At 41.7% G+C, this 12,605-nt stretch overlaps 1 protein-coding gene across 1 annotated transcript in view; it reads right to left on the reverse strand.

Moving 5' to 3' along the window:
* The window catches only part of ACOT12 (acyl-CoA thioesterase 12), a 65,049-nt gene that overhangs the window by 23,803 nt on the left and 28,641 nt on the right, over positions 1 to 12,605 (reverse strand). Inside the window, exons 4-5 of the mRNA XM_002815707.5 lie at positions 10,097 to 10,198; positions 6,233 to 6,368 (exon numbers count right to left, since the gene is read on the reverse strand). Coding sequence (XP_002815753.3) covers positions 6,233 to 6,368; positions 10,097 to 10,198 — 238 coding nt within the window. The remainder of the gene's footprint in view (positions 1 to 6,232; positions 6,369 to 10,096; positions 10,199 to 12,605) is intronic.

Genomic DNA, 12,605 nt, shown 5'->3' on the forward strand with positions numbered 1-12,605 from the left:
TATACACATCCCAGAAATATCCTGCTTTTACAAAACTAATCTCATCTCTTTTCTTTTCTTCTGAAAGGATATGATCTGGATTCAATGTTCTGACTGTTCTAATATGCATTTCCATCATACAACATCTTGAAAAATATTCCAATCTTTTATGTTTGATATTTATAACCAACACAAACCCCTGGTTTTCTAAAAACATGGTACAAGAACAGAGATGATCTGGTTCTCTTCTTTTAGAACACACACTGTCCTGTCAAAAACCAACTCCATCAGATCTAAGGAGCAGCAGGTGGAGAAAGCACACACTACACAGCAGCTTTAAATGTCAGAGTCTGGCTCTTACATTCTTTAAGATGAATTGCTTTTAAGTTCTCTGGCACCTTTGCTGGCATGGAAGTTAGTAAAATTTCCAAAAACAAAATCAGATCAATGGAATTAGGTTAAAAGTTGTTTTATGCGAAAGGATGTAGAATAATCTAAGTTAGGGCAGATTAAACAAAGTAGATGATAAAAGAAGACTTTGAAAAAATCTATAATTTGAAATTGAACTATGAACTAGACATGTAGATGTAGATCTAATCTGGCCAACTTTGTAACACACTGAAACTCAAGTCAATTGCAATCGTTTTATCTCTATATTTGAATGACGGTCATGTGTGCCTGTTACTAGTTTAGACTATCTCCAGTACTCAAAGTACTGTTAGTGTTGTGCAGACAAATTGTCTGCTGCTGATTTCACTTATTAGTGCAACTTGTACAACACCAGAAGAAGCCAGTGCAGCTACCCATGTTTACCTGGCTCCTGTTACCTTGAGTGGGGTGTGAAGACAGCTTCAGTCACCATCCTAGCAACCCTTCCCAACAGACGAACCCTCGCAAGGGAGCTCAGGGTAGCAGAGATCCCCATTCCTCCAAGACAAAAACATGACAACAATTTCCCAGTGTCTAAAGTACAGGTTTGACATGAATTATCTCTTCCTTTTATAATTAACTTCTTCCTCAATAATTATTTTTATCAATTATCTCTTTTATTTTTATTTATTTATTTATTTTTTGAGTCAGAATCTGGCTCTGTGGCCTAGGCCGGACTGCAGTGGTACAATCTCGGTTCACTGTAAACTCCGCCTTTGGGTTCAAGCAATTCTCTTGCCTCAGCCTCCTGAGTCGCTGGGATTATAGGAGTGCACCACCACGCCCAGCTAATTTTTGTAATTTTAGTAGAGACAGGGTTTCACCATGGTCTCAAACTCCTGATCTCAAGTGATCCGCCTGCCTCGGCCTCCCAAAGTGCTGAGATTATAGGCATGAGCCACCGCCAGGCCTCATCAATCATCTTGATCAGCTTGGAACCATGACCAAATTTCTCCTAGCCTGAAAAACAATGCTCCTTGACTTTGAGGGTCTCCTGTAGCTCCAGGCTATTTGTTTCATCGTTTACAGCATAGTTCCTGTGAAGCATCTGTCTTTAACTGTTGGCTCTAATTCCTCCTGTGGAGGGGACCTCTCAAACAATGATAGAAATGACAGCACTTTCTGCATGCCTGACACTTTCTATATTAACTCATTTAATGCTCCCATAAACCCATTATGTAAGTACCTTTATTATTCCCATTTTACAGTTCTCGTTTTGTTTATTATTTACCTTGCCTCAGCAAGCTGAGAAAAGCAAAGTCAGAGGTTTTGGTTATAGACCTGTTACAGTGCTATTCAGCATAACACAGAAGGACATCCTGTCATTTGCAACAACATGGATGGAACTGAGGTCATTATGTCAAGCAAAGGAAGTAAGGCACAGAAAGACAAATATCACATGTTCTCACCTGTTTGTGGAATCTAAAAATCAAAACGATTGAACTCACAAAGATAGAGAGCAGAAGGATGGTTCTGCGAAGTCAGAGGACTTGGTTACAGACCTGGATAAGAAAAGTACTGGATAAGAAAATAAAAAGAGTAGCTTTGTGCTGGGGCAACCACTGACTATGAGAGAAAGATGAGCCAATGCATAGGCCCAGCTCCTAGCAATTCGCCTTTAGGAGTAAGTCCGGTGGGAGGAGGCGGCTCTCTCCAGGGTGGATGGTTTGGAGTGAGTGGGCCGATGGAAGCCTCCTGCTTCCTGTGGGGCTGGGTCCAGAGGCCAGAGAGGAGCAAGCTCCACCTCGGATGGCTGGAGTGAATGAAAACACCTTGAGAGAAGTGAGTTCCTGCTAAATGCTGGTGCTGTTGTGGGACACAATGCCTCAGTTTTCCACAAAAGCAAAGGCTCTGAACTTGCCAAGCTTCTCTAAGAGCTGTGATGGCCACTGTGTCCCTCATTGTCCACATGTCCTGCAACAGATGACACTAGGGCTGTCGGAGCCAGGAGGCTCGCAGCTCTACTTCCCTCCCCACCCCCTGCATCCTTGTACGTGTGCTTCAAACAAGCCTGGTGATAGGAGTGTTTACTTTGGCCTGTGCATATGACATAAAGGTTATGGTAAACTGTCCCTCATCCCATTATTCCTCTAAGTAATTAAGGTCATCCGAGTGTCTCCCACACTTCTTCTAACCCCACACTTGCCGATGTCACCAATGCCTTCCTGATTCCCAGTCCAGTAGACAGGTTTTATTCCCCACTTCATGGAACGCAGTTGACCACTTACTATTTCTTCTTGTAACTTTACTCCCTTGGCGTGTGACATTGCTCTCTCCAGCTCTCCCTGCACCCCTCTGATTAGTCCCTCCAGGTCTCCTTGGTAGGTTTGTCTTTCTGGATCCTCTCTTAGATGCCTGTGCTTCGCAGGTTCTGTTCTTGGCCCAGCACCCTGTGGGCTGCAGGTTGTCTTCATTTGAACTACTTCTCTAAGCAGTTGTCTCTCAGATGGAATCTCCCCAGCTGTGGTCTCTTCCTTTTGGATGTCCACAGGCACTTCAGACTCCATATGCCTAAAACTGAACTCATCATCTACCTCCTAAAAATTGCCCTTCCCTGCCCCTCAGATCCATGATCTCAGTTCATGGCACAACTGCTAACCAGCTGCTCCAAGCAGACACCCAGGAGTCAGCCTATGCTCCTTCTTCTTTGCCCTTCTCCCCGCAGCCAACCAGTGACCCTATTTTGTTGGTGTGATCTCGTGTGTATTTTTAAACTCTTTCCCTCCTGTCTCTCCCCACTATCACTGCCTGGTTTAGGCACCCCTTGCCTCTCGCCTGGTCTGTCTCCCTCTAGCCAGAGTGACCATATTAAGTGCAAACCCAGTCATGCCCCAACCCCGCTCAAAATCCTTCATTGGCTCCCATCAAGAACAGAAGAAAGGCCAAGCTTCTCCGCATGGCCCAGGGAGCCTCCATGACACAATCCTATCTTCTTCCCCTCCCGCCTCCCTCTACCTAGCATTTTCTCTCTAGCAATACTCTTGTGTTGGTGGCTTCCCAGCACATAGTGTGCTGGTTCATGCCTCCGTGCCTTCACCCTCACTGCTACGCACTTCCTCGCCTTCCCAACTTTCTTCTCATAGCCCCTCCTGCAGTGAGTCTCTCGTGAACCCCCAAGGGCCCTTCCTCTGGGCTCCCACATTACTTAGAGTCTACAGCTCTCTATTCACTTACTATATTATTTAGAAACTATTAATATGTCTGTCTCCAGCACTAAACTATAAGTTTCTCAAGAGCAAAGACCCTGCATTTTTCATCTTTATACCTCTAGTGGCAAACAGGTTCCTGGCACATGACAGGCGTTTCATACAGAACTGTTGGAAGGAACTACCAGTCAGTGTGGAATTCTTTCCTTTCTGCTGAGAGGGAAGGAGTCCTTCCACCTATATGACTATCAATGATTTTATCCACAATCACACACACACACTCCATCTAGCGTGCACTGCGGCAGACTGGCCAGCACCTCACGCATCACAGGGTCACCCTCTTCCTGGTGGGCAGCAGCTTGATCTAGAGAGTTCCGGGCAAAAGGGTAGAGAATGACCTTGAGACGTGATTCAGATGAGGGATGACTTGGAGAGGATGGAAGCAGTTCTTGTAAGAATCTCTGGATAAACATGCACAGATTTCTAAAGAACTGTTCCTTGCTGGGCGCGGTGACTCACGCCTGTAATCTCAGCACTTTGGGAAGCCAAGGTGGGCAGATCACCTGAGGTCAGGAGTTCAAGACCAGCCTGGCCAATGTGGTGAAACCTCGTCTCCCCTAAAAACACAAAAATTAGCTGGGCGTGGTGGCACATGCCTGTAGTCCCAGCTACTCTTGAGGCTGAGGCAGGAGAATTGCTTGAACCTGGGAGGCAGAGGTTGCAGTGAGCTGAGATTGCGCCACTGCACTCCAGCCTGGGTGACAGAGTGAGACCCCATCTCAAAAAAAAAAAAAAAAAAAAAGAAGAAGAAAAACTGTATTTTGACATTGTCAATCAGACTTCTGGTTGTTTAGTGGCTTATTTCTACTTTCTCCTTATGAACTCAGGTAGTGTAATTTCAATGAGGACAGAAAGCTTTTTTAAAAGACATAACTGCAGAAAGGAAGACCAGTGAAACTAGGGGAACTGCATATGCTTATTAAAAACTGTGTTAAATGTTTGAGTTTCCTAAGATGTCCTAAGAGATTTACTTGTCATGCATAGAACGGGTTTGCTCATTAGTAAGTATTTTATCTGTCATTTCATTTCTTCCTTGGGATTTTAGGGATGAGGAGAACTGAACTCATCATCTAATAAAAAACAAAAAGCAGGGTTTTGTTTTTTATTAATGGTTGTCTCACCTGCCTCAGGGTTGTTCTCTTGGTTCAGCTATTTCATTACTTGAGCAAAATGCATTTGAAATGTATTTTGGTGCTGAGACCAGCTTTATAAATGGAGACTTGCTCTTCTTAACACCGTCATTTAATGATGAAGTCTTCATTTCCTTAAAAATAACTTGGTCTGGGCTGGGCACAGTGGCTCATGCCTGTAATCCCAGCAATTTGGGAGGCCGAGGCAGGCAGATCACCTGCGGTCGGGAGTTCGAGACCAGCCTGGCCAACATGGAGAAACCCCGTCTCTACTAAAAATACAAAATTAGCTGAGTGTGGTGGCACGCGCCTATAATCCCAGCTACTTGGGAGGCTGAAGCAGGAGAATTGCTTGAACCTGGAAGGCAGAGGTTACAGTGAGCCGAGTTTTCACCATTGCACTCCAGCCTGGGCAACAAGAGCGAAACTCTGTCTCAAAGAAAAAAAAAAAATCAAGTTGGTAATGGGTATTGCCCTTTGAAAGGTCAGCAATGAGTAGAAACCTTTGAAAAATCTCTTTTTCAACCCATAAGTCTTCTGTGGGGTGGTCCCAGGATATCACCTGGGGCAGAATAAAGGCTTTGCACTTCTGCCACACTGGCTGCTACCTCTCTCTTTCCTCTGGCCTTTCCATGCACTCTTTCTCCTTCTCTTTTGACATCCTTGTTCTGACATGTTCTTGTCCTCTCCTTTCCTTCCTCTTCTTCCGGTGGCTTCCTTTGGAGCCAAGGGGTGCTGAACTTTCTGCCCTCCTGGCAGTGGTGAGCTTGTGGGGCCTGGGTGGGCTCACTCCACTTCCTCCCCTCCCTTACCGTGCTCTCCACCGGCACCCCTTGGGGCTTCAGAAGATAGGGTCAGACAAAAAAGAAAGGGCAGAGGAGAGGCAAGGGCGGGGCTCTGCCTTTCCCCACCAGTCTGGCTCCAGGAGGCATCAAAGAGCCCAAGAAATCACTGCCAGAGAACTAAGGAAGTGTGGCTCATAAAACACAGAGTGACTGTGGAAAGCACCAGGCAACAGGAGCAGGATCTTAAGCCTCCACTCATATCCCATATGATCTTTAGCAAGTTTCTTTCCTACTCAGAGTTGCAGCTTTCTGCTCTGTTGAGATTACATGCAGCTCCTATGAAACCGTGGACAAGAAACTGCTTAGTAAGCCACGAAGCACCGTGCCAATGTATGGCATTGTCATCAACCCTTCATTCAGCCATCATTAGTGAACACATGCTTACTAATGACTGCCTGGTCCCTGTCACCCTTTTTCCCCATCTTCTCTCCTGGAGATCTTCCAATTTAAAGAGGCCTTAGGTGTCAGCAGTTACATTATCAATGGCCAGGCTTCTTCTCCAGCCACCGGGTTTGTTGGAAAGGATACCTAGTGTCACCAGGACTGAATGGTAATAATAAGGTGAAAATAAGTGTTTCTAAGAAAAGACTTCTTTGCCTGTCACAGTCATAGAATTAAAGTTACTATAAGTGGATTTACTGACCATCAAACTTGCTACTTTCCTTCATTAAATTGTTAAAGGTATCTTCATGTTGTAATCGAACTTTCCTTCTCTCAGCAGCCAGATTATGTTCCACATGATCTTGTTCAGTTAGAAGTGTGACTGGTTTTAAATGAATCTAGAGAAAGAAAAGCATTTATCTTTTATTGCCTTGTTAAATTATAAAAGCACAGCATGAATTTTGCAAAACAAATGATATGCTACATGGTTTTCTAACTCAAGTAAATAGAGCTTTTATGAGTGTTTTCACTAAACATGTTCTGACTAAATTTTTTCTTAAATTATTTTTAAACTAAAAAAAATCAACATAGGCTTAATTATTTCTTCATGCAATAAGATGTGTGCTCTAAAAAGTTCTCTCTATTATTTTCCCTGATTTTAAAATTTTTCAACAGAACTACAACAAAGAAATTATTCAAATTGATGAATGAGGAGATGGACTTTGACTCCACTGAAATCTAAACATTTCCTATCTTTTGCAAAATTAAGAAAGCAAAGAGAGGGAATACATTTTGCAAAATTAAGAAAGCAAAGAGAGGGAATAAAGATGTTCTAGAGAAAGCTATCTTATACCATGATACCAATTTGGAAATTTCATTACATGGTGAAAACATTATCTAATAAGCAAAACAAAAGAATCAATATGTGAGAACAAAGCTTTCACCAACTTCCAGAAACCTGGAAATATGAGGCAACAGAACCAAGAGCTCAAATTCTTACATAAACGCCCTTTGCTGACCCTGTGTGTAGAAGGAAGGGTCACACTGAAGCTGGACTGGGGTAGCTCCATGCTTGTTTCCAAGATACTCAAAGTCTGGAACTGACCCTTGGCCAAGATAAGGATGAAATAAGCTAGTGATGCCTGGGTGTGGTGGCTCACACCTGTAATCCCAGCACTTTGGGGGGCTGAGGCGGGTGAATCACTTGAGGTCAGGTGTTCAAGATTATAGGTGTGAGCCACTGCACCTGGCCAACACGGTGAAACACTGTCTCTACTAAAAATACAAAAAGTAACCGGGTATGGTGGAGCACACCTGTAATCCCAGCTACTTAGGAGGCTGAGGCAGAAGAATCGCTTGAACCCAGGAGAAGATCATGCCACTGCACTCCAGCCTGGGAGACAGAGTGAGATTCCATCTCAAAAAAAAAAAAAAAAGAAAAAAGAAATAAGCTGGTGATTTATAATATGCTCCTTAAAGTCCAAAACTCCCCTGGACTACCTTGTGGAATTTGGTTAGGAATATGTAGATTGATGGCATGCACTGGTTTAACTCCTTTTTTTTTTTTGAAACAGGGTCTCACTCTGTTGCCCAGGCTGGAGCACAGTGGTGTAATCATAGCTTCCTGTAACCTCAAACTCTCGGGCTCAAGGGATCCTCTCAGTAGGACTGCAGGCAAACATCACTATGCCTGGCTAATTTTTTTTATATTTATTTTTTGTAGAGATGAGGGCTCACTATGTTGCCCAGGCTGGTCTCAAACTTCTGGCCTCAAGCAATCCTTCCTTCTCAGCCTCCCAAAGTACTGGGATTATAAGTGTGAGCCACTGCACTCAGCCTGATTTAACAATTTTTGTAGTGTTGTTTTAGTTGTGTGACTAGCAGGGTATACAAGAGTGCTTGGTAAACTTGTGTGTTGGTTCTCCTGAAACCAAGATACCTCACATATGTTTTGGTGATTTCTATTCCGCAGAAGTACATCTTGTGTGACTAAGGCCCCTGCAGCATGGCTGTGCCTGGAGACCTCGACCCTCTCTGAGGCTGGCCTGTGCTTGCTTTCTCCTGCCGCACCATCTGCTTTAGCTTAGTAAGGCTTTGCATGAGTGTACCCTGTGGAGTCTTGCAAGTCCCTTCAATGATCTGGCCTGTGCAATTGTTGAACTAAGTCTGGTTAATCATTGCCAATTTCTTTTTTGTTTTTTAATCAGCCTACATTATGCTTTGAACCAATTTCATCCTAAAATAAACTCACTGTGAACAGAGAGATTCAAGTAGTCCTACGGGTTCAAACCAAACCACTGATTTTTCACGGGTGTCTTTGTGATGACCTACTGAACCAGCATATTAGCAACTAGGAAACAAGTTAGTCTGGAAACGTGCTTTACAATTAAGGTTATCTGAACCAACCAATTATGCTAACACCATAATGGATCTGACTTTCCATTTTCAGAAATCAGTTCTCCAGTCTCAAGAGAGACTGGACTGAAGTGTGACTATTATATTCTTTTTTTTTTGAGACGGAGTTTTGCTCTTGCTGCCCAGGCTGGAGTGCAATGGCACGATCTCAGCTCACCGCAACTTCTGCCTCCCAGGTTCAAGTGATTCTCCTGCCTCAGCTTCCCAAGTAGCTGGGATTATAGGCATGCACCACCACACCCAGTTATTTTTTGTATTTTTAGTAGAGAGGGGGTTTCTCCATGTTGGCCAGGCTGGTCTTGAACCCCTGACCTCAGGTGATCCACCCGCCTCGGCCTCCCAAATTGCTGGGATTACAGGCATGAGCCACCATGCTCGGCTGACTATTATGTTCTTATTCATGGATATTCACACATCCATGAAGTTGGAGTGAGAAGTCTGAGGCTGGAGGGGGAATATGATGGTCTTCCTCTGCTGCCCATGCAAAGGAATGGGATTGCAAGGTGTATTCCTTTGTCACTTGCGCTCAGATACGGCCATCTGCACCCATCCCATATTCTCTCATTTCCAAGAGTCTGGAGATTTGTGGGGATGCCAGGAAAAACAGAATGGTTGGGAAGACTATCTCAGTGTCTCAGATTTTAGTGAACACAGGCTCCGTGGGATGCTTTGGCAAAGTACAGATTCCAAGATTCCACACTAGTGATTCTAATTTAGTAGGTCCATGATATGGCCCAGAAAACTGCATTTTAAAAAATAGAATTAGCTGATATGAACTTCCATTTGAAAAATAACACCCTTGGGCAATATGAATTTGCCTTGCAACGTGTTTAATGTTAGACTGAGAGTGGAGGCCAGGCTCCATAGCTCACACCTCAGAACTTTGGGAGGTCAAGGCGGGCAGATCACCTGTGGTCAGGAGTTTGAGACCAACCTGACCAATGTGACTCCTCCTTGCTTCAGAGTAGAGCTAGGAGAAGCCACTGTGTCTAGCTCTGGGATGATCCTTGGAGTGAAAGACTCATATTCCAGATTGAATTACCACTGTGTTTAGACTAAATGGGACCCTCCTCCAGGCACCCTGACACTGAAAAAAAAAATGCCAAGAAATTGTAAGGAGCAAATCTCCAGCAGCTTCCAGATGAGTGGATCTGGATTGTGGCCGGGCAGCTGGCTAGGCATGCTCATCAGGCCAAAGTATCACTTCGGAGGGTGTTTTCACCCCACATGCCCAGAAGCTTATTTTTAAACTTCAATAACTCAGCAATGTCGACAATTTTCCTTCAGGTATTAACAATGGTTAATCTATAACATGCAACTGCTTGCTAAATTGCTCTTGCTTTTTTTAAAAAAGATTGTATTTTAATTCAATTTTGAGTTATATGACCACAAATGAAAAGCAATAAACCAGTAGGCAGTATTTTAAAGAAACTAATATGACCTTCAGATCATTTAAAACAATGTGGATTTTTTTTGTATTTTACAAACTTTCTATATTGTCTTTTCTCTAAGGTACTTTTCTCTAAAGTTTCTGTTCCTCTGATGTTACCACAGAGTGATAACTTTTGCAATAAATATTGGTGAATAACAAATCTTGGGAAAGTATATCTCATGGAAAGAAGAAATGTCATTTTTTTCTATAACATTCTGATGCAATTGTTACTATGTCCTTGAATTACATGCTAGATACATCTTCACATACAAAATTTACCTTTTCTTTTCCAACTGGTTTGGCTACAAATGTGGAGAAAGCCACACTAACAAGCTTCTCAATACCAGTGACCATATCCTGTACCATGACCTTGATACCGATCTAAAATGAAAAAAAGATAAATAAATACACTCTTGGCCAGCTCAGATTTCAGCACTCAAAATTTAGTCATATGTATGCACCATTACCTTCTTTCATTTTAAAAATGAAACCAGAATTTTAATTTATTTTTAAGCAATAGAATTCTTTCAATGATGTTCTATAACATTGGACAATTAACTTTTTTCTGATTATAAAAATTATTTATTTACCATGTAAAATTTATGGAATCTGACTATCCAGAGTATATATTATCAGTAATCCCATCACCCAGAGATAATAATTATTAAATTTTAGGTGAATTTTCTTCTAGCTTTTTCTACTTATATATCATACATGATATATAAATGTATATGATATATATGATATCATATATGATATATAATATATACACATACATACCACATAATACATACACATATATAATATCATATTACATAATATATACACACATTTTATAATATATTACATACATATGACATGAAATATGTGTGTGTATATATGCATGTGTATATAAAATTATTGTAATGTATTTACAGTTTTATGTTCTAATTTTTTTTTTTTTGTTTTGAGACGAAGTCTTGCTCTCTTGCTAGGCTGGAGTGCAGTGGCGCGATCTTGGCTCACTGCAACCTCCACCTCCCGGGTTCAAGCCATTCTTTTGCCTCAGCCTCCAGAGTAGCTGGGACTACAGGCACACGGCACTACACCCAGCTAATTTTTTGATTTTTAGTACAGATAAGATTTCACCATGTTGGCCAGGATGGTCTTGATCTCTTGACCTCATGATCCACCCACCTTGGCCTCCCAAAGTGCTGGGATTACAGGGGTGAGCCGCTGCACCTGGCCTGTTCCAATTTTTAAAAATTTGGCATTATATGAAAGCTCTTTTAAATTTCATGATTACTAAATATGCTTTTGAAAACAAGATATTGATGTCTGCCTTATAAAACCACCAGAGAGATGTACCATAACTTTTTTTAGCCTTTACTCTCAGAGTTTTTTTTTCCTTTTTTTAAATGTCTCTAGGCAGCATAGTCTCAGAGTTTCATAACCAAGCTAACATGGACAGAATTGCATCGTGTATTTACAGCTTTGTTTCTGTGATTAATTTTTCAGGAGTAATAAGAAGGTAGCTGAGACACTTTATGTTGATATTAAAATGGGCTAGATTTCCCCCTGTGTGAAGAGCTCTGAAGCTTGGTCCTCAGGATTGCACTTTGCAGAAGTGTTGGTAAACTCAGGGACTTGTCTTTAGATTCTGGCTAATAAACCTTTTCCCTACATATTTCAGATGAGTAATACTATCTTCTGAAAATAATGAGCTATCTCAGGCACAGCTCAGCACTATGTTATCAACAATAAAGAATATCTGTATCTGTATCTTTACCATGCACACCATGTAAAAAGAATAATCAATAATCTATGACTCATTTTAAGTCACTCAACTCATAAAGGCAAATTAGTATTTACGTGGTATATCCTAAATTAACTAGACGGTGATTAGCCAAAATTAAACTATCTATTCCCAGCTCTCAACCCTCAATCCCATACAGCTTTTTGCTTTTAGAGAAATGGACAAATGAAAAATAAAATATCTAACAGTAAAAACAAAGCAACAATTCTGGAGTGTTAAATAAGTTCTAAACACTGTCTTCTACTAGAAGAGTTAACTTAGTTATATGTGATAACCAAATGTTTCAAAAACATATGCCAGGGAGAATTTCACTGTGTTATATGAGATTAGGTAAGATTGGAATTACATCCTGTGAAAACAACTAGAAAACTGGACAAAATATAGGAAGCATCTATTTTCACACCTATGAAAATAGGCAACACAGGACTGTGATCCCCAAGGCGGGAAAAACAATGAGAGGAGCACGGCGTTCCCAGGTTCTCAGGATGAAGGTAATTTACAGTTAGTTTAGAGAAGGAAAACCTAACTCTGCTGAATTGAATGGAGCTAAAATTTGTGGGGTAGAGTACCAGAGAAGGAAGCTAAAAAAAAAAGGAAAGAATTCCAGAAATATGCCTGTGAGTCTTCGGGTTAATACTAACTGGACCATATACAGGGTGAAACCCCAGACAAGAACAGCTTCTGAGGAACAAGCAATTCCTGGGAAACTGTAACATGGACAATTCCAAGAACTCACACACAGCTGGGGATCTTTTGAGTTCTCTCCAGCCAGATTTCACTGAATATGTAACACCTTCATAGAGATAACAGAAGATCCCAACTTAGAAGAGGGGCTAAAGTAGCCCTAAAGTAGAGTATTCTAAATCTTCCATAGAAGAGTTTAAAACATATCTTTAAAGGCTCAAACCAATCTGCAAGTAACATCATCTTCCTGCCAGGAAAAGTCTGACACTCTTTTTAAAGAAATATAACAAAAGCCAGCACTAAACAATA

This window comes from Pongo abelii, chromosome 4 (assembly GCF_028885655.2).
Source record: "Pongo abelii isolate AG06213 chromosome 4, NHGRI_mPonAbe1-v2.0_pri, whole genome shotgun sequence".
In the NCBI taxonomy this organism is placed as follows: domain Eukaryota; kingdom Metazoa; phylum Chordata; class Mammalia; order Primates; family Hominidae; genus Pongo; species Pongo abelii.